General features: G+C 39.4%; 1 protein-coding gene across 2 annotated transcripts; it reads left to right on the forward strand.

Annotated features, from left to right (window-relative positions):
- On the forward strand, positions 1-25,133 carry WBP4 (WW domain binding protein 4). 2 transcript variants are annotated; one of them, XM_075724944.1, is made up of 10 exons: positions 1-31; positions 6,985-7,057; positions 8,560-8,622; positions 8,726-8,849; positions 9,661-9,882; positions 10,779-10,834; positions 13,965-14,031; positions 16,027-16,187; positions 17,219-17,448; positions 19,928-25,133. In XM_075724944.1, coding segments are annotated over exons 1-10 (1,206 nt in total). In that variant the 5' UTR covers positions 1-29; the 3' UTR covers positions 20,136-25,133. The 2 variants fall into 2 exon arrangements, with proteins under 2 accessions (XP_075581059.1, XP_075581053.1); XM_075724938.1 differs by lacking the exon at positions 1-31 and adding an exon at positions 1,075-1,201.
- Positions 25,134-25,762: the final 629 nt, after the last annotated feature.

Below are 25,762 nucleotides of genomic sequence, written 5' to 3' on the forward strand. Positions count from 1 at the left end.
GGCGCGGCGGCGCTGCCGGGGAGGCGGCGATGTGAGTGCCGGGGGCCGGGAGGGAGCGGGCAGCGCCGGGCGCAGCCCCCGGCCCTGGGGGGCTGGGGTTGGGCAGGGCCGGCAGCGCGGGCTGGGGGGGCGGCGGCGGGGCCCGGCCCCGGTGCCCGCGGGCCGTGGGGAGGCCTTGGGCGGCCGGGCCGCGGCCGTGCCCCGACTGCGGCCGGCGACCCCCGCCTCGCTGACCGAGTCGTTTCCCTCTCGCTCCGGTCCCTCTGCCCCCGTCCGTCCTTCCCCCCGCTCCCGGTTGTTTGTTTCTGCTGTGTTCTGGGCCCCTTATCTCTCCCAGACACGCCGGGCAGCTTCGCCTCCCGCCTGCGGGGGACTGCGCCTCCGGCAGCGCGGCGGGGGAGGGCGGCTGCCCCTCCGTGCCCCCCGGCCCTCGGGCCGCCGCCTCCTTGGGCGCCTCTGCTCCTGCGGGAAGCCTGTGGGAGAAGGCCTCTGGTGCCGTGGTGGTGCTGGCCATCGCGACCTCTTTTAAGTGTTTAATTAGGAAATTTGTGTTAATACCTGACTGCATTTGCGGGGGGGGTGTGTGTGTGTGTGTGTAAAAATCCAAGCTTCGCTCTTGTATTAAGTGAGAATATCACATGAATGGCATTTGCTCGTTTCTGTTACTTTTCAAGATATCCTAACTTCCCTGTCAAAAAAAAAAAAATCTTTACCTGATGAAAAATTTCTTTAGAGATCCTTCTGTGGGGAAGTATTTGATGGTTAGGTTGCGTGAGCCTGTCTTGCAGACTGATAATACATACAGCAGTGTTCTTAATTTTAGTTATTGCTAAAATTACACCTGAACAGTTTCTTGACCCAATTTATGTTGCTGGTTTTTTCCTCTCTCTTCTAATTCTTATCATACGCTTCCTGACATAGCCCGTATCCTTCTTCTGCATCTACAGCAGCAGACCTCTGCTCTCAGTAGATATCCCTGACTTCAGATATTTCACTTTTGAAGGCTGACTTGGGCAAGTTCGCTTTAGCTTCTTTGTATAAGGAAGAAGCACTCACCTATGGAGCTCAATTTGCTTCTCAGATGCCTATTTAGGATGGAAAGAGCGGTGTTTCAGAGATAACAGTCTCCATCCATTGACATGGAGAACTTGGACAACTCGGTATCTCAACTTTTTAGACAACTGAAGTTAGGGGAGATGAGGTTTGTTGAAGCTCCATACATGCAGAATGCTGCCTGCCCTGATACTCTTGTTTATTCTTGTATGTTGTTAAAAATACTTGTAGTGGTTCCCTTTCAAGTTATGTAAGTTACAATTTAGAAAAGAGATCTAGCAAAGCAGATCCATGCAAATGTTCTTCAGCACCAGTACAGGTCAGACTGAGCAGCTCGTGCAGATTCTGCTGTCTGCTCAGATTGTCTTGCGGGACATGATGATTTGTGTGTTGTTCAGAGGGGGCTAATATAGTAATAAAGAGAAGCAGCCACTCGGGTTGTAAATTAGAATTTACAGAAGGATTGCCAAAAATACAATCGAATTGAAGGCCAAAAGAACAAAACCCTTCACAGAACTGCCCTGTTTCATGTAGATGAAACTCCCATCCAGTACTGCTCTGCTGGAGCCCTCATATAGATGTATATTCTGTGATATATTAGAAGATCAACAAGCTAAGGTTAGGTAGAAGGACAGCCCCACGTACTAGGTGTGTCGGGGTGCTTTTTTCCTGAGTCCTTATTTTTAAATACCATTTTTTTCAAAATAAAAATTAAGGGTACATATCTAAGAAGAGTTTTTAGAGTAGGATTAGTGCATTATGAATCAATGGATTTGCTGTGAATTCTTTGGGAGCGTGGGTCATTAGGGCCATGGCACTGGGACCTACTTCACCGTTCATGAAAACCCTTGCCTTTTTGGCCTCCTTCCCTGCCAATTTTAGCGTTGCATTCTTAGGTCTTACAGTACTGGATATTTGAATTAGAATTACTTGTTCTGGAATGGCTTCCCATGTGGAGGGTCTATTGTGAAATACAGGTGATTTTTTTTTCTTTTGTTCTTTCTACTTCCTTCCATTACAGAAGTATTATATCTCTTTAGAAGTACACAGTATTCCCAAACAGAATTTATTGCTATTTCTGAATAGTGTCCTGTTGAGTGGCTGTTATAAAACAGCCACAAAAGCTAATCTGACATCATTTCCTTGTGTAGTCAAGAACTTGAATCTGTGTATTTTTTACTTCACACACCTGTATTTAAGAAGATGACGTGTACACAAGCTGTTCAGTGCTCAAACCTTCAGAAAGCTGGAAGATACTAACTTTGTGTAAAGTCTTCAGAGGTTGTAGACACTAAAACCAAAGATGACTGCTGAGCACGTGTGTGACGTCTTTTAAGCTAAAGGCTTATAATTTGGACAGATATATCCCTGATACAAACCCTGCTGCATCCCTGCCAAATTTCAAGTCTGATGTTTTAGAACAGAGCTATTCAAAGCAAATGCTTCCAGATTTTGTTTGCACAGCCATTTTTTTTTCTTGAGTTCAAAACCACCTGAAACAGCGGTTTCTTTTTTTTTCTTCCCTCCCCCCCAGCCTTTTAATTTCATCCAGTGTGTGGTAGGAACCAAACCCTCCAGCCCAGTCTCAAAGTAAAGTTTGGCAAAGCTGTGTCAGCTGAAGATAGCTTCTTTATGAGGGTTTCTTAAGCTTCCCTATATAAGGAAGGCTGACTGCACCACCTGTTAAAACATTAATAATACTGTAAGTTGTTAGGAGAAGCAGCTCACAGGTTGACGGTTCGGGACCCTGGACCCCAGCACTGCTGGAGTTACTCTGCAGGTTGCTTTCTGAACGTTGTCGCCACAACCTGTCCCCTTCGTGTGCTCCCAAACGCGTGGTTCACGTGCAGCAGGAGTGCGTAACCCAGTCATTGCAGCATAGGCTGCGTGATTCTCATGACTCAAGAAATGAATTATGCAGAGTAAAAATACCTGACTTTTGGAGTTTAGCCCCAGCCAGCAACTAAGCACCACGCAGCTGCTCGCTCACTCCCCCTACCCCGATGGGATGGGGGAGAGAATCGGAGGAGTGAGGGTGAGAAACACTCCTGGGTTGAGATAAGAACAGTTTAATAATTGAAATAAAGTAAAATAGTAATGATAATAATAACAATATAATAATAATAATAACAACAATATGCAAAGCAAGTGATGCACAATGCAATTGCTCACCACCCGCTGACCGATACCCAGACAGTTCCCGAGCAGCGATCGCTGCTCCCTGGCCAACCCCCCCCAGTTTCTATACTGAGCATGATATCATATGGATGGAATAGCCCTTTGGTCAGTTTGGATCAACTCTTCTGGCTGTGCCCCCTCCCAGTTTCTTGTGCGCCTGGCAGAGCATGGGAAGCTGAAAAGTCCTTGACTAGCATAAGCAGTACTCAGCAACAACTAAAACATCAGTGTGTTATCAACATTCTTCTCCTACTAAATCCAAAACACAGCACTATGCCTGCTACTAGGAAGAAAATTAACTCTATCCCAGCCGAAACCAGGACAAAGCGTTTTCATATCTTTTGAAATAGCGAATGTGGCAGGCGCTGTTAATGCAGAGGTACTACTTGTTTTTCCCTGTCTTCTCGCTCCCTCTGAAGTTTTAAATTATTTCAGAAATCTGAAAACGGTTTTAACGTTGACGCTATTTGCACTCTACAGCTGCTTGCAGCAAAAAGTTTGTCATTTCATTGAAGTTCCAAGAAAACAGTTTAATGTTCACTCCCTCTTTTTCTCTCCTTCCCCTTTAGCCCTCTGAACCGTTGCACCTGAGTGGTTTGACTAGTAAAAGTTGAAAGAAAATCACTGTTCTTTAGGAGACACGAATTTCTTGCAAGTTAGTACCAAATTTCCAACTCTGGCTGAAAGTTCACAGCAGTTTGGCCAGAAGTTGCCCAGCGCCCATCTGTATCGCCGCCGCTCTGTTCCCCCTGTGCCCAGTAGCAGGTTGCCAAGCTGACTTGCTCAGCCAGCTCTGGAAAACCGGGCTCCGAGTGGACTTTGTCAGAACCCTTCCCAGGAGGTAGAGCTTCGCAGTAAAACGTTCACACCTCTCGGGGTCCGTGTGTCACCAAGCTCCCATTTGGATAGCCGCACCTCGGTAAATGTGTACGGTGCTGAACCTCAGCCCTGCAAACCTGGACAAGCCAGACTTGATGCACTCTGGACTGTCCCTTCGTTTCAGTGAAAGGGAGAAAGATAGCTGTGGTGGTGATGGCTAGCTGGTCAGCTTTCTGGTCCTTAAGTGGTTGGCCCAGCTATAAAGCTGAAAACAAGAATCAACCTTAGCTTTACTGATGTAAGTGCAGGCAGAAGATAAGGAGTCTTAAAAGCTGTACTGTTTTGACTGCAATGACCTTTTAAAATAACTATGTTTCCTGTGATTTTTACACAACTATTCAAGTATAAAAGACCTCTGTACCACTTTAACAGCATCTACTCTCAAGCCTGTATTTGGCAGATTAATAAAATAATCACATACTTAAACATTGTCATCAATCTGGATTAATTTTCAGGCTTGGGACGGGAGCCTGTGAAGCACTTGTAGCATCTCACTGAAGCGGGGTTTTGCTTCAGTTGCTGCTCCTTTCCAAACACTCCTCTTCGGTTTGCTCTCATTGCAGCGCCATTGGTGCTTTGCAGGCTCTATCGTCGTTACAATGGCAGATACTATTCGGTGGATATTTCAGCTGAGCTTGCTCTTTTTTTGAGTGGTATGAACTCAAGTAGAAAATCTTTAAGAGTTACTCAGCATGTAACACTCCTCATGCTCGTAAGTCACGGAATTGGGACCATAATTTACACAATTAACTTCCATCAATCATGAAATGCAGGATTTAAGTTTCCCAGGATATCAGGTCTTCTGCACAGAGTATCATTTACATTCATTTTGTATGTAACAACAGAGAGCCAGCTCTAATCTTTATCAAAACCAATAAGAAATGAAGACAAAAAGCTTCTGTCATCAAGACCTGGATTTGTACTTAAGTCCCAGGTGTGCCCTCAGGTTCTCCAGCACGATTGCTCACTGTGTAGCTACAGTGGTTTGCGACAGATGGCATGTCCAGTAGCGTTTAGGAAAGAAACCTGTGGAAAATATAGCTGTGAAAATACAGCTCGTCAGACTCTCAGGTCTTGACTTTTGGTGGGTGCAGCTGTAGAGTCTTAATTTTAGCACTTACACTTGGTTCTGTTGAAGAGAAAGAGCCGGCGCCATTGGTTAAACTTGGAAATACGCAGATGTTCTTGCACCTCCGAAACATGCAGTGAGGCTCTTTGACAATTCATGTGTTTTCTGTCAGAATTGGTCCATTGCCTTAGGAAGGTTAACCCAGCTTTGAGCTGGAAGTTCATCTTCGGTGATGCCAAAGGACTCAGAGACAATTTAGGAGCTACAGCTCAAATAGGAAAGAGGGCCTCGAGGTATTTGTGAGCTCTGAATTTCTCCCTCCCACTCAGCTGGTTTTCCAGCTGAAGTGTTCGCTTTCCCAGGCTTTGGCCCTAGTATGTTTTGATATATAAATCTCAAAAGCCTTTTAATTAAATGTGTGACTAAGTAATCACCCGGTTTTGCAGTACACCATTTAGGGATGAGCGGATTGCTGTTTAAGTCAGGGGAAGCCCAGCTGCTTCTTTCTAGCTTTCCAGAAAATTGCTTGAAAAGCTGCACGTTGCTAACGCAGTATTGCTTATAGGTTGATATATTTTTGCAGAGCATATCCTTCGTACTTACACTTTTAAATAATCCTAGCCTCCTAGAAGTTTTATTTTTACAGTAAGCACTGGTAGGAGAGTGTATTTTGATACCGGCTTAAATTTTAAGAGTTTAGTCGATCTGGTCTGTTTCTGTCATGAAAGATCTGCTTGCATATACCATAAGGTTTGAGAGTGCTATCATTGTGCATGGAAGAAGTTTTGGTTTTGTTGAATAAAAATGTCAGGAAGTATTTTCCTTGAACTCTGTACATTGATCTTCAGACAGAAGGCAAAGATTCATTTTTTGGACAGATCTTTTTTAACATTCTCAGTGTAATCTTGAATTGTTTTTGTTTTCGCACTTCATTCTTTTTCATTTTAACTTAAAAACATCGAACTCTGTTGCTGGAATGTGTTCTGTTGAGCCAAAGCATTGCATCTGTTGCTGCAAGCTAACGAGAAATGGAATTATTTCTGCACAAGCCTCATCTAGCATTAGAACGTGTTTTTTGATGCAGGAACAGCCATCAGAGGGGTTGTTTGGTTTATTGTTAAATATTTTTATGTAATAACTTTTGAGCTCTGAAGAATTTTCCCCAAGTTTCCTCACACATATGCAACTTACCTAAATTGCATTGTTCAGAAATACTCATATTTTTACACTGAAACTTCTGAACAATTTACTGCTGTTTCTGTGACCCCACCAGTCAGAATCTGTTCTAGCATTCCCCGCAGTAGCTCACATTGTCCAGAACTGCACCTTTGTGTTGCTAAGCTCACTGTGTACAGTATCCAAAGTAGACTTTGACGTTAAATCTAAAGTTTTACACCTAGAAACATTGATTGTGTGCATTTTAATGAAAAACAGTGCAAGTTGCACTTTTCTGACAGTTCTGTGTTTAATTAGGGTATCTAGAGCTGCTTGTTTATCTCTGGCTTTCTTTGTCCTGTATTTCTGGCTCTTACAGCATCACCTGCATTGTAAAAATTTTGCAGTCTTTGGGAGTCAGATGTGCGCAATCCCAATACTGAACTGTGCTTTATGGGACGCAGTAGTCAATATAGCTATTCTTGCTTGCTCCCCATACTTTGTTTAAAAAAAAAAAACAAACCACAAACTCTTAGCTCTCGATCACCCAAAGACTAAATTTAGTTTCTGAAGCTATATATTTATGAAAACCTGTGGCTTTAATTATTGTTGCAGATTATACATCTTCTTTTTTTTTTGTCTCTCCCCAGGGCCGATTACTGGAAATCTCAGCCAAAAAAATTCTGCGATTACTGCAAGTGCTGGATAGCAGACAACAGACCTGTACGATGGTCTACCGTACTACGTCAATGATTCTGAAATACTAGGAATTTGAATTACAGACTTTTAACATCACTTTTGATGCTAATCTCTTGATGCATGAAATTTGTCGTTTAAAAATGCCTTTGTAATACTTGTGATATTTCAAATGTATTACGTGAGAGCCAGACACACCATACAAGATGGTGTGTGCTGTTCTACTTGGCAGTACAGATAAGAACTGAAATATCCGACCTGCTTTTTCTTCAGATTCTGTAACTTCACATTCGATCTGTCTTGAAACTTTGTCCGCGCCTGTTCCTAGCCTTCATATGCAAGTAGAAGGCAAAACCTGGCATACGTGCTGTTTATATCTGATAGGCCTGGTACCGCCAGCGCTCTAAGCATTTAAAGCAGGTTTCTTTCATTTCACACAGCCCACAGAAATGTTACTGGGTTACAGAAAGGTGTTTCTGACTTGCAGATGCCTTTTGCAGACTACTAGACCCATTGGTTTCTCACTTAGAAATGAGTTTTGCATTCCTGACTTGATGCCAGGGGTACTCCTGGAGCTGAGCTTCATCTGGCTTACAGTTAGATACCTGCAGTTCGGAATGACAAGTGTGAGCTAATTGGTTTAGGTTTCTTCTTGTAGTCAGTGAAGAGAAATACATGTTAAAGGGGAGGATTTGGGTAAGGTATAAACTCTGTCTTTAAATGAGATGAATCATCCTCTCCGCATCGGTTTGCGCAAAGAAATTCTGGGGTTACTAGGTCAGGCACCTAACGTTTGAACACCTAAATGAGCTCAGATATTTTTTGTGAGAACCACATGAGGACTTCTGCTGTTGTACCTGTAGAGCTTCTGAACTCCTTCCAGTTCCTGCTGGCTTCAGTCTTTCTGGCAGCTTTTTGGCTTGCAGACTGCTCTGTTGTCCTTAGTTACCCAACTCTCCCACCTTGCCTTTTCCTCTCTCTCTCTCTCTCTCTCTCTCTCTCTCAGATTTGTGGACCTGCAGCCTAGTTTTAAGTTCATGGGATATTTGTGGAGCGTAGGATAATCTAATTAAGGACAGTAGCTAATATTTGGAACTCTGAATAAGCCATATGGTTTTTAAAAGTTTGTATGAAAACTGAGAGGGTAAAAAAAAAAAAAAATTCAAGATATGATACTTGGGAGGATAGCATGGAGAGGGAGCCCAGACTCCCTGTTACTTGTCTCTGATCTGTGCGCTGAACAGTATTATTTGAAAACATTTAGATCTTACAAATACAGACTATGAAATTTTATGAAACCATTTTGGAGCGTTACTGATTTTTCATAATTTTTATGTTGAGTGTTTCTCAGTGTTCCTGAATTCTTATAGCCAGTTTATAGCTATGCTGTTTGCTGTAAGTGTTTTCAGAACAGGTTGCATTTGTACTTGTTCAACTAAGTTTAGTCTAACTAAATTTTAACTAACTAAATTAACTACATTAAAATTGTATAATACATATTATTTTTCTTGGTTTTTCTCGCTTTTAAGAGCATTGAGTTTCATGAAAGAGGAAAGAATCATAAAGAAAATGTGGCAAAAAGAATTAGTGAGGTAACTCAAATATCTTATTTGTAAAAATACTTATTTTAAAAAATATCTGTTTCATTATGACACTTGTTTAATTTATTCTCTTGGGGGTTTTGTTGTGTTTTAGATTAAAAAGAAAAGCTTGGAAAAAGCGAAAGAAGAAGAAAACATGTCAAAAGAATTTGCAGCAATGGAGGAGGCTGCAATGAAAGCATATCAAGAGGATTTGAAAAGGCTTGGAATTAAGCCAGGTAGTTCATATGGCTGCCAAAGGATTAAAAACAGAATTGAAAGAATATTGAATGGGAATGTTTTTTCTTAAATTAGGTTTTAGGAACATGAGAGGAGGCCTCCAGGGCTGTTTCCTTATGGTTTTTTTTTCAAAAAAGAGGGGGGTGCCTGCAAATTGCCAGTAGTAGAAGTTGCAGTACAGAATGTTTTCAGCTATGGTGTCCTCTGGTCCATGGAACAATCCAATTTGGAGCAGAAAAATTAAACAATGTGGTAACAAAAAGTAGGCTGTAGTTGGTGCTTTGAATCAGCAGTGCCGCTTCCCTTAGTTAATTTTATGTTTCACTTTTGCCAGTTGGAGACAAAAATTCCTGTTGAGTAGGAGAGGTTGGGTTCCCACTGGTGTCAAACAGTGGAGATGAGAATCTCCTACTCAGCTTGCAGTTCAGCAAGTACCTTTCTTCTGTCCGTGTGAAGACATATTATCCTTTAAAAAAAGTTTGTAGTTTCAAGCTCCTGTAGAAGCTATCTTTTTCATAACTTTCTTAGTTTCATTTTTGTTGTTGTCTAGTTAGAGCTCATTGGTTCTTACTGTTTTTCTCTTTATGTTACTTGTCATTTGATATTTGCACTTTCTTATCACACTATAGTATTGCTACAATGCAAGATTCTTTGAATATAATCTTGTAAGTTTGCCTGCTATGAGTGTAATACTAATGAGTGAAAATACTCATAAGAACAAAATTTCTTATTTGCTGTTGCTTAAGAGTGACTAATATTTAAGCTCAGATTATTACTCTTTTTTTAAAAGAGAGTATTATTTTCTTTAAGATGATGTAGGTCCCAGTTCAACACAGAGTAAAACACAGAGTACCACAGTGGAAACTAAAGGAAAGAAAGAAAAGAAGGAGAAGAAGGAAAAGAAGGAAAAGAAAGAAAAGAAAAAAAAGACACCTCAGGACACCTCAGTGCCATCAAAAATTGAAACGAAGGAGTGGGTGCAAGGATTTTCTCCCGAAGGCTATACATATTACTACAACACAAGAACAGGAGGTAAAAACTAGTGAGGAGCAAATGCAGATAGAGTTTTTGGGTATAAATGAGAAAAGACTACCTGCATTTCTTTACTCTTCTGCTCTCTCACTGGTAAGCTGATTATTAAAATGTGAGCAATTAGGTGGAGTTTTGATATTTAACATTCAATGCTTAGGCATCCAGAACTTCAGACTGGTTTTGCTGTTTGTTAATAATGGGAGAATGCAGTAATTCCAGTTTCTGGAAATGTTTAGCCTTTCAGAGGTTAAGTATACAAAAGACAGCTGTGTTCTTCCTAAAGAAGCTTTCTTATCAGGAATGTGAAATAAATTGATTGTGCCCAAGTAAATGAGAGCGGTTATGGATTGCTGTCTGATTGTTTCTTTCCACATTTAAAGGCTTTATCTAACTGACTGACTTCTGTTGAGGAGCTATGTGTTATGATCTACTTTAGAGCATAAAAGCAACCCTCTTATATGATTAATGAGACTGTTACAAACTGTTTCTTATAAATTTAAGGATTGACATTAGTATTTACCATACTCTTTACTCATACAAGATAACTTCCAAAAGGTAAAAATCTCGTGTGTTTAGTTTCCTCTGGCCTATGCTACAATTTAAAAAACAAACACCTTTTTTTGTACCAAAATTCCAGTATCTGTGTATCAGCAATAGTTTAATAGAGTCTGGAAGGTGGTTCATCCCAGTAAAGCCAACTGTAATTATGATACTTCAGTTTATTGTTCAGACCACAGTTTGAGCAAGGATGATTTATATTCCAATGAGGTGTATGTATATTACTTGTTCATATGTGTGCGCACATCAGTGTCATACCCTTTAGATCTGTTTTTTCTAAATATTATTAAACATAAACAGGATTGAATGATGGGTGAAATATGTTTTTGTTTTTCAAGAATCACAGTGGGAGAAACCTAAAGGATTCCAAGGCAACTCTCAAAACTCACAAACGGTAATCAAATACTATTATTCATACTTTTCTTTGTCCCTGTGAACACTTACCAGAAATAAGCTAAGCAATTTGCAAGTCTTCTGATTGCAGAAGATAAATTGTTTGCTCTTAGTAAACCTAGGAAAATATAGTTTGAATATATAGAATGTTTTAAGATATACTTGATGAAAAGTGAAATTTTCCTGTACAAAATTTTTTTGGCTAATTGGCTTATCAAGGGAAGAGAAGTGATGGTGGTGGTTGTGTTTGGTGGTTGTGTTTTTACACAATAGCTTTTTTGATGCTTCAGCCTATAAAATTGAAAGCTTTTGGGAAATTCTGAATAATTCTCTTCAACCCTTTGTGAATGAAAGGCAATTAAAAAAATAAAACTCATCAGAAATAGTTAAGACTCCTTTATCTTAGGAAACATTGAGACTGCATTGTCAGTAAAAAATTAAGAGTGCCTATTTTTTGTGTTTCCTTTAGGATATGGTTGTGTGATAATTTGTCTTTTTCATGGATTTCTTAAGGTCATGGAACCTTTTAGAATATTACTTTATTTTCCTTATTTAAGGCACCAGAAAACTTGCGGAATAGTCCAACGACAGAAAGATTTCTTCTTATTATTAATAGGCTTTCCCCCGATACTTACCACTCCAGGAATTTTGTGCTTCACAACATTAAAAATAGGATTTTTACAACACTCCTGTGAAGTAATGTTATGTTTCCCCATTTTCAAGATAGGTGTCATAGGTACAGTATGATTTAAAGTCGGTATTGTTTGCAAATGTTGGATTTTATGTTAGCAATCAAAAAAGCCTGGCTTTTTCAGAGTGCTGACATTCTGTAGCTCTATATTGTTGCATCTGAGAAGGCAGCCTATGCTTGCTACTGGGTTACTTACAGTCAGAGGAGAAAATGGTTATAATTGTGTATATTTTTAGGCAATTGAATCAATTCACAAAAGATACATGAAGTTTTGTCTGTATTCCATCTCTTGTTAAGACAGTGTTTTATCTCAAAAATGCAGGCTTTTTCCATCCAGTGTTCATTCCCAAGAGACTGCACGCTTCATGTCAGAGCTGCCCATCCTACTCTGCCTGATTGCGGTTTTGCACAACTTGTTATCCAGTACTTCAACTTCATCTTTTCAGTCAAAGCGTAGCTTTGCAATATTTATAAGCAAGTCTTACTGTAGCCTTCTACTGAAAGAGGTGGTCCTGCGACTAATCTTGTATGGTCCTTGGTGCATATTTGCCCTGACAGTGAACTAGTTCAGGGAGCGAAGACATCAGAGTTTAGGTTAGTGCTTTGTAGGCTTATGTCCTTGCATCAGCTCTCTGGGTAATCAGAGAAATGCCAGTGCGGGGAGAGCAGATGGAGAAGAGAAGGAGCTCCCTTCTTGGCAACAATTTGAAGTTAGCTTATCTCAGCTATATCATAAACATGCACCTTCAGCCTCGGGTATCTCTCTAATGCCACATGGCTGTATTTTGCCATTCCTCCCTCACCCTGCTTGGTGACTTTGTGGTGTCTTGAGTTATTTTCGCTATTGCTAAAAACAAGCATTTGATTGCTCCCTTATTTAGTCTGAGCTAAAGATACTGGGAACATTCCAGATCTCTAACAAGGACTCACACTGCCCAGAAATTAAAGGGCATGCTCGCAATATGTAGTGCAAGTGAGATTCACAGGCCCTCCTTGTTTTACAGCACGTTAGGTTGCTGCTCAGGCTTCCTAAGAGGTGGAGAGAACAGAGTAATGAAAAGGCATGTTGAAGACAACCTACAACTTCAGTTAGATTGGCATGATGCATGTTAGCATTTATGTAGTAGGATACTCAGTGTGCCTAATGTCAAATACCTGCTGAAAACCTCTAAGAACCAGGTCTAAAATGTTCAGGATCTAACTCTAACAAAAAGGGTAGGTTATACTTACAACTAGTCTTTTGTTCTCTTTCTACTTAAAATAAATTTGCCTTTTGCTTCTTTTGTTGAAACTAGCACACTGATACTTTGGAGAGCAAGACCTTGAGGAAACTTGCTCACTGAAGGCTTTCTTGCTTTTTGCCTGGCATGAACCCTACTGATAGAATTTTTCCTTTTCATATACAGCTTTCTACAGAGCAGGTGTGAGGACTTTAACTCCTGATTTTCTTGTGTTTTAAAAAAAACCCAAAGTTTTAATAGCGTATTAAGCGAATGCATAGGTATGTGTGTGCAGAAGCCTATCTGGGGGTGTGTGTGTATATGAATACACAGAGACATTTATTAATGCAAAAGTCATGTATGGTGAAGCTGCATAGAAGTTCTGTCCAGTATAGGGGAATGGGCAGTATTAGTACTTAAGGTGCAGTGAAGTAGTGTATATGTAAGTGTTGATAAAAATAAGATTCTTAAGAAAGATGTTAAGTCATGCGTAATGACTGATTATCTAGCTGTGGCTGATTCTGCAAAACATATTTATTTAATTACACATCCACAAAGACATACCAACAACTTTTGCCACATTTCATATGTATTTATAAATCAGTAGGGAAAAACAGTGCTTTGTTGAAATCGGTGCTTTTCTAGATAAGTAAATTCATGGCATGCATTCCTGCAAAGTTTGCTTCTTCAGTATTTTTGGTGAAGATCTATTATGGAATAAATTTTAGAAGTTTTGGGTTGGTTTGCTTATGTTTAATTTGTGATAGTGTTTGTTGGTACTATTTTCTATAGCCCTCACAGAACCCTGAGTCTTCCAGAGACATTTTTTCTTGGTGTCTACTTAAGACAATGACAAAACCAGGAAATGTCAAGTTCAGGTGTGAAAATAAAAACACTGGAAAATAAAAAACATGTAAAATAATGGCCTTTATGGCTTTTATGATAATTTGAACTGTATGGCAACCTTTACTATACTGCCTCATACGAATTATCCACTGTTTGAAAAAATTGTCCGTGTGACTTTGCAGTACTTTAAAGGTAAGCAGTTCAATCTCAGTTGAGTCAGAGGGAATACTTTCTAACAACTTCAGGGGTTCAAGCTTTAAAACAGTAAAATTACATGAACAAAAAATACTCAAGGGTTGAATACTCTTATAAGTGGTGCTTTGGCTGATCCTTAAAACTCTCTTTTTTAATTAGCTCCTGTATCTTTTTCTCAGGCAGCAGAGTGGGTAGAAGGTGTCACTGAAGATGGTCATACCTATTACTATAACACACAAACAGGAGGTAAGGAGAGCTTGTTTTCCAGTTAAGCTCTGTTTCAGAAGAGAGGATTTTCAGAGCAGCATTTTATTTTGCAAATAGCTGCATTTTAAGGCCATTACTAAGTTTTGTATTTTTTAAGCTGTTACCTTATTGAAATGTACTTGCTGCTTAAGTCAATGCTGGCTTTATAGCTGTATTGTCATTGGGTATGCATTTGTGCTTCGTATGTTTTTTTTAGACATTCAACTTATAACTCTAAGTTCTTCTTCTATACATATATATTGAAATTATAGTTTGGAAACCAGAAAGGGGCAGGATTTTGTTTTGACAGGTATGTAGGTCTGAATAAGAATCTCCTAAACTTTTCCTCTTGCTGACATAGCATTGATAAGAGAGTCCAGAATCTTACCTCCTACTTTTCGTTGTTTTTTTCCCTACATGGGGAACTTTGTGGTAACTCCCCCAGAACAGGCATCTGTTTCTAAATCTGTTTGAGTCATTTTAAGGTCAATGGCCTCCCTGGAGAGTAAGTGATTTTATGCTGGCTATGAGTTTTCCTTCTGCTGTTGTGTATGAAGCGGTGTTCTGATGATGCCAAGAATAGGAAAAAAAAACCAAAAACAAACAAACAAAAAAAAAACCTTTCAGTTTTTCAGCATGCCACTCCCCTGCCCAAATGATTTGCAATTTTTTTCTTTTGAAAGGGAAATGAGATACTGGTTATTTTTAAACATTGCCTTCTAAGTTCAGATACATTTTATGCCTTTGGTTGTATTGTTTTTTAAAGTTCTTCATGGACATAAGACACTCATGAAGAATGTCTTTGTAATCGGCGTATTTGGTAAAATTTTGGCTTGTGAGATTTTAAAAGCAATCCTTTACTTTTATATAGCTGCAAGTATCGTGGAAATGCTTGAAAATTACTTGTTAACGCTAATCCCATCCTCTGAAGACAAGACAAATTGTTAACCAAGGGGACTGATGGTAGTGTCTCATCTGAAGCATGTAACTTAGGAGGCTGGTATCTCTAGGCTTAGCTCCTGCTACGACTCACACTTTGGGAGCCTGCACCTCACTCCACTGGCTGTATGTGATACCTAGGAAAGTGAACTTTCTCAGTTACTGGGCTAAAGCTACATGACAGCAGTACCGTTAAGAGACTGTGTTGTTCGTTCAGAGCCACTCATTGCCAGTTTCTTACACCCTTACTTCTTCAAGATACATCTAGCAGCATAGCTGTTAAATGTTGTTTTCAGTTAGGGATTTCTTTGGAAATAGATAAAATAATTGGAAAAATAGTAGTTTTATTACATTTAAAAGTTAAATAAAATTATAGATTGAAAGTTGGTGTACTTTTGCCTTATTGTTACTAAAAGCAGTTTTAAGACCATTGAGTCAACCTTTATTTAAGTATTTCCTCTCTATATATTTTCTGGAATACTACCTTGTCATTGAAAATGAGGCCATATCCTGTAGGCACTTTCATGTCTTTTCAGAATAATATTTGTATTTCCTTGTTTACTTGACAGCTCTTTAATTAGAGGCCTAATGTTAATGAGCCAAGTAGCACAAGGAAGGAGTTTATCTGCCCGGAAAGCTGAGGCTCGCAGTTACTGTTCTTTACCTTATCCTGTCATTGTAATGAATGGACAACTCAAATCAAATAGGCACCTCTGGAGAGGGCAATTTGTCTGTCCTGTGTTAGGATGAGAGGGACCACAGTCTTGTGGACCGCAGTTCGCTGTGCGTGATATTTTTCTTAAGTGCTAATTACAACAAGCTTTATCAACAGTGAACTCAGCTGTCATGACAGCATCTCTGCTGAGAAGTGAAATGTTACCTTTCTGATTATGTTTATTAAAACAAACATACCGAACAAAGGCAAAAGCCTTGTGCTAAATTATTTGCTGTATTTTTGCATAAGGCAGCACTGCTTCTGAAAGGTAATGTTGTCAAAGCAATAACAGATCAGAATTAGAAACATAAATAATGTGGTTATTCAAATATTTTGGACAGTATCCACATGGGAGAAACCGGATGGTTTTGTGTCATCGTCAAATGAGAAGAGTCAACGTGACAAGCATTCTGAAGAGCTTTCAGAAACAGATTCCAAAGCATCTGAATCAGACTCAGAAGATAGTGAAAAAGAAGCCCAGGGTTCAGAAACAAAGTCCAAGGTAAGTTCTCTCTCTAGGTTTATTTTACATATACTATTAATTTTCTAGCATAGGATTATTTATCTTTATCTCTTGTGATAGGCTGTACTCATTGTAACGAGGTTAAACCGTATGACTGAAAGTAGAAGTTTGCACTTGAATAGCAAAATTAATCTTTATTCAATTATTTGACCCATTTGTGGCACTGTTCCAGAAAGAAAGCATGATCTTTCCTTCAGCCCACCAGAAGTAGATTGAATTCTGCAAGAAATGTGATGTTCTCTGAGAAAGGTCACTGTCATTTCTCTGAAATAATCCACAAAATGATTTGGGTTTCAGTGTGAGTTTCTAACCTTCATTGGTAAATGGGACTGCCAAGAGACCTTCAAGCAATGCCTTTTGACTGAAAAGTGACATGATTGTAGTTTCCTTATTAATTGAGAAGAACATTGGCAACGCATAGTACAAAACCTGTATCAATTACGTATTTTTGTCTTCAGGTTTAAAACTTAAGATAAAGGGTGTGATTATGGCTCTGGTTTGCTCAGATGTTTTTTCTGAAACTGGTAGTTCAGAACAGGCAGAGACAGTTTAAATACAAAATGTGTTCATAGACAGGTGTTAATTGTAAAATATATATTCTTGTATCACTCTGCATCATTATAAACTACTAGTAGGTATTAGCTGTAAAGTGTGTGTATCTGCACGCACACAAAGCTGTATGAGAATTTTTGCCTTTTTTTTTTTTAACATGCTAAGCTTTGTTTTTAAGTAAGTTTGTACTGGCTACTCCTTGCCAACTTCAGCCTTGATAGATGGCATTTTCCTACTTCAACTTTTTGTAACATTTAAGATTTTTTTTCAACTCTGTATGTGATGAAAGCTCAAGGAGAGAAATGTAAAGATTTCATTACAGTTTGAGTTTATTGTTTCAAGTTACTCTTGGTTGAAAAGTAGGAATAGTAGACAATAGTAAATAAAACATGTAAAATAAAGCTACATTGTGTTTTTATTTAGGCATTTTTGCTTAAGGTGGGTTTTTTCCTCTTTAGAGGAAAGGAGATAATGGTGAAGAATCAGAGGAAGGGAAAAAATCTGCCAAAGCTAAAAAGTTAAGTCCTTATGGGAAATGGCGAGAAGTTAAGCCCGAAGAAACTGTTGATAAAGAGGAGAGTACCTCAGCTTCCCAAGAATCCTCCAGTGATGCACCTAACAAGACCAACCCTTATGGAAAATGGAAAGCAATTAAGGAAGAAGAAGAAGAAGAAGAAGAAGAACCATGGTGAGGATCTTTTTACTGTAGTTATTTTCATAATATTTGTTTCCAGAATACTTGTTTTCAGAGCTGAAGCTTTTTCTTCTGAATTCTGGCAGAATTAGCACAGCAGTGATTGGAAACGTAGTCCAAATTAAATTCCTTCCCCAGTGAGTATTTTAAGTAATAGCTCTCCATGTTAGATAGTGGTGGTGTTTTGGCTTTAGTATAGAAGTTCACCATGAGTACAAAGTAAATTAAGGTGATTTGAAGGATCATTGTCATCCATCATTTTTCTCAGAGGCTATCTCAGAGTATCAACTATTTAAACATAGTTACTCTAAGCTTATGTCTCCTTCAACAATCTGGTTCAGCTGCCCCAGGAGCTCTTGTGACTGTTATTTCAACTGTTTCCAGCCTTGGAACAGCATAGGCAGCTTTCTCAGGGCCTCTAGCTTCCAGGATAAATTCTGTTTCTTTCTGACGAGTAATTAGTTGGGCTAACTCTGCCTGGAGTTCAAGATCTATCTTGAACTTCTAGGGCCAGCAGCCACCTGACCTAGATCGTACTGTGTTAGCATTGCTTTGAATTCCTTCCCTGTGGGATCAGTAGTTGCTGACATAATGAGTATGCTTTTTTAGACTCCAAGCAATTTCTACCTAAGCCCGGTATGTTTGGCTGAGTTACTTCCACAAGCAGTGAATTGTTTCTCATTTTGTGGTGCTGTACTGACTCTTAACTGTTCACTTGAAGGACACAGCCTAGAAGACACGTCAAATTTTTTGTCTTACTTTCACCCAGTGTTGCAGTAAAAGACATCTGGTCGAACTGTTTTTCTTGTTCCCTAATCTCCCTCATTTCAAAACAAAGTTAAGCAAAACCAAACCAAACCAAAATCCACTACAACCTTTTCTGCTGTCGCTATGGGTAAGTCCTGGAGGCTCTTACAATGTGGTGGGAGACGCTTTCTGTAATGATTTAAATAAGGAGATGAAAGACAAAACGTGTAATCTAGTTATACCAGTTTTAAATCTGGAAGCTGTCTCTCTCTCCCATGTCCAGCTGGTGTACTGCAGATGTTTTCATGACATGCATCTGATCAGGAGGGGTTTGTTTTGTTTTGTTTTACTGCATAATGGCTGAGATGGCTCATTTTCTTCTGAAGCGTGCTGTCTTTTATGGCCAGTTACTTGCTACAGAGCCCTGCAGGAGTCTGGAAATACAGGTTTGGAAGAATGAAATCAGTCTTTTCCCTCATACTCGCCCCATTCTCCAGCATTTTAGTTCTAAATTATTCAGCAGATACAGTTTTGACACTGTTTGAACTAAATTAAGCACTGATCCACTTCCTTGGAGATGATAATGTCACTTGATCAGTTCACATAACACCTCCCTTATTGGAACAGCTAACCGCTCCTTGGCTCCAGAGCTGATAAATTCTTTCAGGATTTTGGAAAGCACTGTCCAATAAAAAGTGCATTCAGCTACTGAACTATATATATCAGTCTGTACATTAACACATAGGCTTGATATATGTACACACATGTAAATGAGACAAATGCAGTTTGTAAATGAGACAAATGCAGTTGTTCATTATTTACTTTAAACTGAGACTAGGCACAGTGCCAACCACTTCCAGGAAGTTTACATTTTAGTAAATGCAACAGTTGAATTTTCTTGACTTGGAGTCATTCTCATGGCTCTTTTCTGGGTGCTTGAGCCGATCCATGTCTTCCTTGAAGCACAGGACCTGAAACTAGGTATAGTACACGAGCTGACATCAAACTGACAGTCGTACTGAAAGATTTCTTGTATGGATTGGCCAGGAATACAGTGTGTATCTCTTTGCAGTAGTGTTACGCTGATGGACTAGCGATTAGATCATTTTCTGCAAACTGTTCAGTTGTTTTCCATTGTATGTTTGTGCCACAGGTTATTCTTATAGAATACAGTGTTTTGCTGTTGGCCTTCTAAAACCAATTGGTCATTTTTAGACGATGTCTTTGATTTGTTCAGATCAGTATTAGCTGTGATCCTGTCCTCCAGAGCTGCTTCTCCCAACTTGGGGTCATTGGCTCATTTTGTAAGTCTGTTCTCTGTTCTGTCAGGCAAACCCTCAAGGATAGACACCTGCAGAAAACTACTTAATAGTATTTCGGCAGTGAACCTTTACTAATTACTCGGTGACTACTGTCTTTCAACATTCTTAGATTTATACATGTTGTCTTTTACAGAACTATTTACGTGATGAGTGCTTGGGCCATTGTATAAGCTCTGTAGAGAATGAGGTCTTAGTTTTTCACTTTTCATACCAGCCCACACAGAAGAAACAACGAACATGTTTTTTTTTCTTGATCCCTGTCATGGTGATGATGATCTTGGCTAGAAGACTGCTTCGAGCTCAAAGCTGCTTTGACAATTAAATATGGATGTTACTGTTTGCAGTAAACCATGTTGTTTTCTCCATGTAGATTAAGCCTTTTATGTTCTCCTCTCTTCTCCCAGTGAAAAAGTGGACCTGGAGCTTCCTAGTACAGAGAGTGACAATCTACCACCTCCAGTGCTAGAGGTTCCAGAAGATGCGACAGTGATATTTAAAGAGAAGACAGTCACCTCCCTTGGAGACCTGACAGAAGGGGTGCCAACATTTAAAAAGAGGAAATTTGAAAATGGCAAATCTAGAAACTTAAGACAAAGACTAAGTGATCAGTAATACTTAACAAATCATTTTAGATTCTGTTTAAGCTAGAGTGAATTAAAAGTTTAATATTTTAAACAGGCTTTTATAAAGAAAATGTTGGATAGAAATTAAGGATTTATAGGTATTAAAACATATGTGAGTTGTAATATTTTTTTATTTTATTTTGATGTGATTGATTTTGCAATGGAAGTTTGTGTTACATTACTTATGCAATATTGTAAATACATTTATTTTTTATTTTAACCATGCCATCCAAGTTTAATTTGCTCTGTGTATGCTGTTTTAAATATATTGTGTAAGGTTTTTTACTCCTTTTCTAAGTATGGGAGAATGTAGTAATCCTTAATCTAGCAGAAATTATGCAGACCTTTTATTTTTACAGAGGAACTGGATCAATAGCGTGTACTAGAGAGTAAAATCATCCCCCGAGATCATTTATGTGGAGTAGTTTCCCAACTAATGAGTAAAAATATTGTGCTTACTAACCCTTGGCTAATCGCTTGCAAAAGAGTAGGTGGTGAGAGTGCCAGCATTTCAAATAGATCATTTGAAAGCTGTTTTTAGAGGAGTTAGTCATATCAGTGCCACTCATTTCAAATAACATTCTGAAAGAGATGATCTGTATACATGAATGATAAATGTATTAAACCTCTGCAGAAGATTTAAACCTGTTGAATCTTAACTTTTAATAATAGCACCAGGGCCACCCCTGTTGGAGTAGATATTTCTGTGGTGTCTTCCTGTTGTATTTTGCTTTATTATTGTCAATACTTGAATTTTTCTTTATTTTCACACATCAAGTTTTCTTCCTTTGGTCTTGTTTTCTTTTTGTCTCTTTCCCTGTAAAAAAACAATTGCCAGATACTATAATGAAAAAATACTCCAAAGAGCTGACCCTGCTGCAGCATACAGCACCCTTTTTGAGGCTGATAGGTTTTGTCTGTTGATGAAAGGAGTGTGTTGAATAGTTGCAGTGTTCGCTAAGCTGAGAGGGGCTAAGTGTATTGAAGCTTCATCACTCTCAGTACCATAGGAGAGGAAAACAAAAGATGCATAAGTAGAGCTGATGGCTGTACTGTCCAGGATGGCTTGGATGTTTTCTTAAGGATTGCAGATTGGATTTCTTCACTTGGTGGGATTGGTCTGCATTTAGCATCATCAAGATTCATTGGCTGTGTAAGAATACAGCTATGCTTCTCTAGGTATCAGACAGTGGACCATAAAGGTTCAAATCATGAATCCATTTAAAAATATGTCTCTATTTCTAAAGCTCACAGTGTTTTGTTCAGGAGAGTCTTGGTCAAACACAGAAGGTGCAGTTAAAACAGTTGTCAGAGTCTAGCTACAGCAAAATAGACTTGGTAACTGCTGAGCTTGAGCTTCATTGAGAAAATTACTGTTAATCTGTCAGATCAGCAGAGAAGGGAGTACAAGACAGGAAATTTGGTTTATCATATATTACAAAGGAAGCTGAAGTCCTTTTTTCTGTTCTGCGACATTTTCTCTGTGTGTAGAAGAGACTTAAGTATTGTATTTAACCTTATGTGTTTCTTTGGCTTCATCAGGGTTGTTGTATTTCTTCTGATGTTTGTTTTGAGAAATGTGAAAGTTTCCTGTAATCTCTAGCCCTAGATTGTCCTTTAGAGATGCAGGATGCGTGCTGGATGCTCTCACAGTCATAGATGCAGGAATGTACAACATGTACTCCACGTGAAAGACCTCACATGCAAGGCTAGAACAGAAATGTCCTTTCTACCAAGGAGAGGTTGTCAGGTTTCTTAAAAAGCAGGTTTTTCAGCTTTTGTTCTTACTCTTATTTTGACGTTACTCCAGCAGCTAGGAGCCTGCTCTGACTTGAAGCCTCCGTGTGTTTGAGACCAGTTTACACGCATTTCCTCCCAACTAACACAAGTATTGCCCTTCAGCTAAGTAGCTTTTCTTCCTCTTGAATCCATCGCGTCTTTTCTGAGTCACATAAAACATCCTTGCGTGACAGGATCTTCAGTGTTCCACCAGCACTTCTCTTCATCCGGTCCAGCCTGAGTTTGCTTAGGCTCTATGTTTAAGGAAGATGAAGGCCACACGTCATGTCACTAACACCTCCTTAGCGTGTTGGAAATAACTTTTGATACATCCCTAAACCACATTTGCCTTTCACATGACTGCATCATGCTGTCTGCTGTGGGTGCCCTGTGATTTGCCACGACAACTAGCTCTTCCTGCTCCTTTGCCATTGCCAGCTGCTGTGTTAACAGCTGATCGTGTGTTCCTCTCGAGCACAATTTTTTTTCCTTACAAATTTGTTTTGTACTGCTGTACTCAACCTGCTTCTGTTACTCCAAGCCTAAAGTATATTCATTTCTTTATGATCTCTGTGACATGATTTTATTATTTATTGGTACAGTTTTATAGAGTAGTATAGGTTTTTTTGTAGGCTCTACTTTTAATATCCTCCGAGGAGAACATCTTTCCTCTTTTAGTGAGCGCATCTTTCCATAAAAATGTTTTGTCACATTGAAGTGGTCACAGGCAGTGATTTAAGATACCTGTAACTACACTGCTCAAGCAGATCTTTAAGAACATCTGAAAATAAAAGTGTTCAAAGCTTGTTTCCTTGAGGAGCTGCTCTTAGTTGTAATATGAACCAAAGATCTTTGCCAAGTACTGTGTAACAGACAAACCAAAACAAGTATTTACATTAGGAAAAAGGATTAAATGTTTTTCTTGTTCGCTGCTAGTGAAGTTGATTTAAACACCATACACTTGCTTTTGCTGGTGCGGCTTCTAAAGCCTGCATTTCACAAAGAAACAGTGCTTCGCTCCCCGCTACCTCTGAAAGTCAGTTTGAGGAGAGACCAGTTTATTCTTTGTCCTTAAGTGTAAATTCTAGTAAGGGCCAGTTGAATCAGATTTGATATACCCAAAGCCACCATTTGATTTTGCACCATGCTGTCATTTGATTTCCTTATTGTGTATCTAAACAAAATATTTTCTCTTCTACACAAAAATAGTCCTGTGTGAGATTTAAGGCAGATGCTGCTTTTCCAGGACATCTGTTCTGCACAGATCTCTCTCCCTTCTGTGCTATCTCCTGCAAAATCTTCTGCCTTTGGAATCTGCCGTAGGAATCCTCTAGGTATTACCACAGTTATGCTCCTTATCTGCTAATCCTTCCTTGGGCTGCACTGGCTTTTGACAAAGGAATGTTCCTTTTACTGTTTCAGAAGAACAGTGTTTTCAGAAGAAGAGTGTTTTGTTTCCTGACTAACCCATTTTCTATCATGCAGCATGTTTTTATCTGCTTTTATTTCAGGCTCCTTGAGTGAGGACTACATCCTTGGTTTTATAGGCTGCCATAGACATTATTAGCAATATGAAAAGGAGAGTTGGAGAGAAAGGGGGAGTCATGGCAATTTCTGATGATTTCTTTTGTGTGATTTTGAGCAAGTCAATTCACTGCCCTGTATTTTTGTTTCCTTACCTCATCTTTCACCTGCCTTGTCTGTTTAGAAAGAGCTTCGCAGGACGGGACGCTTATCTTTGGTGTGCGTGTTTTTACAGTAGGGCCTGCCTGAAGTTGGTGATGGTTTTAGAAGCAAACAGATTGCATATACTACAAAAGAAAATTATTTTGTTGGGTATTTGTTATGCCAGGACCTGTGCAGAGACCTGCTCAATTTGACCCAAGTTATAGAGTAATCCTTGTTCCTATTTAGGCTAAGCCAAATTTAACCCTTCACCTGGGAATTTGTAGACTGAAATCCAGACTTTTCCAATAGGGTCAAGTTTGGTTTTTGTGTGACCCTTGTAGGCAAAATCTGTGCTGCAGCATCATCCAATCTCAATATTGAGATTTAGAAGGTGGGAGGGCTGGTCATGACATGGATCTCAGATAAACTCACTCACCTGTGCACGTATAAAAACACACCACCACCACCACCCCCAAAAAAATAGATGTTATTTCAGTGCATATTTTGGCATCTCAGAAAGGGAGAGAAAAACATCTCATGCTGCTTGGTTTCTTGGTTTCCTTGAGTTGCGCCTCCCCTTTTTAGTACTTTTCTTATTATTGATGTCTTCCTCCAGCATTCTTAGATATGCAAATCTACATATCACCGCTGTGCCGCGTTTCTAGGGTCCACCCTCACCTTACCCCCTGCTCTACTGAGATCTCCGGAAAGCTTCACGTTGCCTTACGTAGGCCACCGTGTCTCCGGATCCCAGCTTATGGCGAGCACTTCTGCTGCCTGTTTGCGTCATGCCCTGAAGAAGTACAACCTTTCCTATTTTGAAGCAACACGCAAGCTATTTCAAGACTGGCTGCGTGTGCTCTTTTGGTTTTCTTGATGATTCGTTTTCCTGAGACAGATTTAATTCCATTCCTCCTACGGGGTTTGCAGCCCTTAAATCCTTTGGCTTGTTGGTACGAGAGCTGTCTGTATACCTTCTGCTATCTGCTGCGGCAACCCTTCGGTTCTGTTTTGCGAGCCATCTCTCTTCAGTCTCTCTTCTGTCTACCTCTGAAGTCCTCTTACCTTCTACCTGCTAAATTATTTAACTTAGAAATCGTGTTAACAGTTTGTGTGATTAACAAATCTAGCTTTGTGAAATGTTTCAGGATATAGCTTGAATAAAAGTTTCTGTACAAAGCAAAAAGTGTTGCAAATAATAAGCTGCAAAAGGCTGAATTTGCCCAAGGGGATTCCCAGAGAATGTCAGCAAATGCGGGTTTGATTTTACTTGTAAAAGCAGAAATAGCCTACGTTAAAAACCAGCAGACAGCATTATACAGACCACGGGCTGAAGACAGTGGATTTTAATGGCTTGCTTAACTGAAGATACAGTGACAAACAGTGGGGTGATTGAAAAGCGCTTGTTTTAGTTTGTAAGTATTATCTGCAAAGTTAAACAGCTGGTTTCTCTTTAACAGCTTCTCAGTTGCAATTACAAATATTGCAGGCTCTTGGAGTTTATATGAAAATACCGAATAAAGCTTTCATTTGAACAATCCGTATTACCATTGTTCGTCTATTCAAGGGTTTGAGGGCAACCTGAGAGATTTACGTGTGCGTGTTCTGTTAAAAATGGGGCCCAGGGTAAATATAAACCAAAACAGGTATGTAAATATGGAAATGCTTCTTAAAAGAAATACTTCTATTTTGTGGTCACCAGCATAGTGTCTGGGTGCCTTCCAGTAGCGCATTAAGCAGTTACTGGAAATTGTTTTATTCTGTGCGTCAGTTATGAGTAACAAATTACCTGGGTTACAATTCGTAATTTTAAAATTCTTAACAGAGTTCAGGTAGGGTTTGTTGTAGTTACCATTTAGCAACATTCAGAATATAGCTGAATATATAAACTTTCTGATGGTAACAGATTGTGATTCAGCAGTCTTTGCATTTGCTGGTCTTAAGAATGATGAGCAATGCCTGGGGAGTTAAAGATAAACACTTTTAAAAGGTGGGGAATGCATGTAAATTATTTCATAACATTTCTTTTACTGGAAAAAAATCTTTTTGTCAATGTGATCTTTTGGCAACTTTCTCACAGAAAGTGAAAAAACTATTCAGCTGTACTAAGCAGCTAGAAAAAAAATAAGGTATGACCCAGGCAAACAGTTCTGCCAGACTAGGAACTAT

The sequence above is a fragment of the Pelecanus crispus genome, chromosome 1, assembly GCF_030463565.1.
Source record: "Pelecanus crispus isolate bPelCri1 chromosome 1, bPelCri1.pri, whole genome shotgun sequence".
Classification (NCBI taxonomy): Eukaryota; Metazoa; Chordata; class Aves; order Pelecaniformes; family Pelecanidae; genus Pelecanus; species Pelecanus crispus.

Coding starts and splice junctions, on each gene's coding strand:
- WBP4 (XM_075724938.1), top strand. CDS start 1,140: ATGGAGAACTTGGACAACTCGGTATCTCAACTTTTTAGACAACTGAAG. Junction 14,032..16,026: donor CTATAACACACAAACAGGAG/GTAAGGAGAGCT, acceptor TATTTTGGACAG/TATCCACATGGGAGAAACCG. Junction 17,449..19,927: donor GAAGAAGAAGAAGAACCATG/GTGAGGATCTTT, acceptor CTCTTCTCCCAG/TGAAAAAGTGGACCTGGAGC.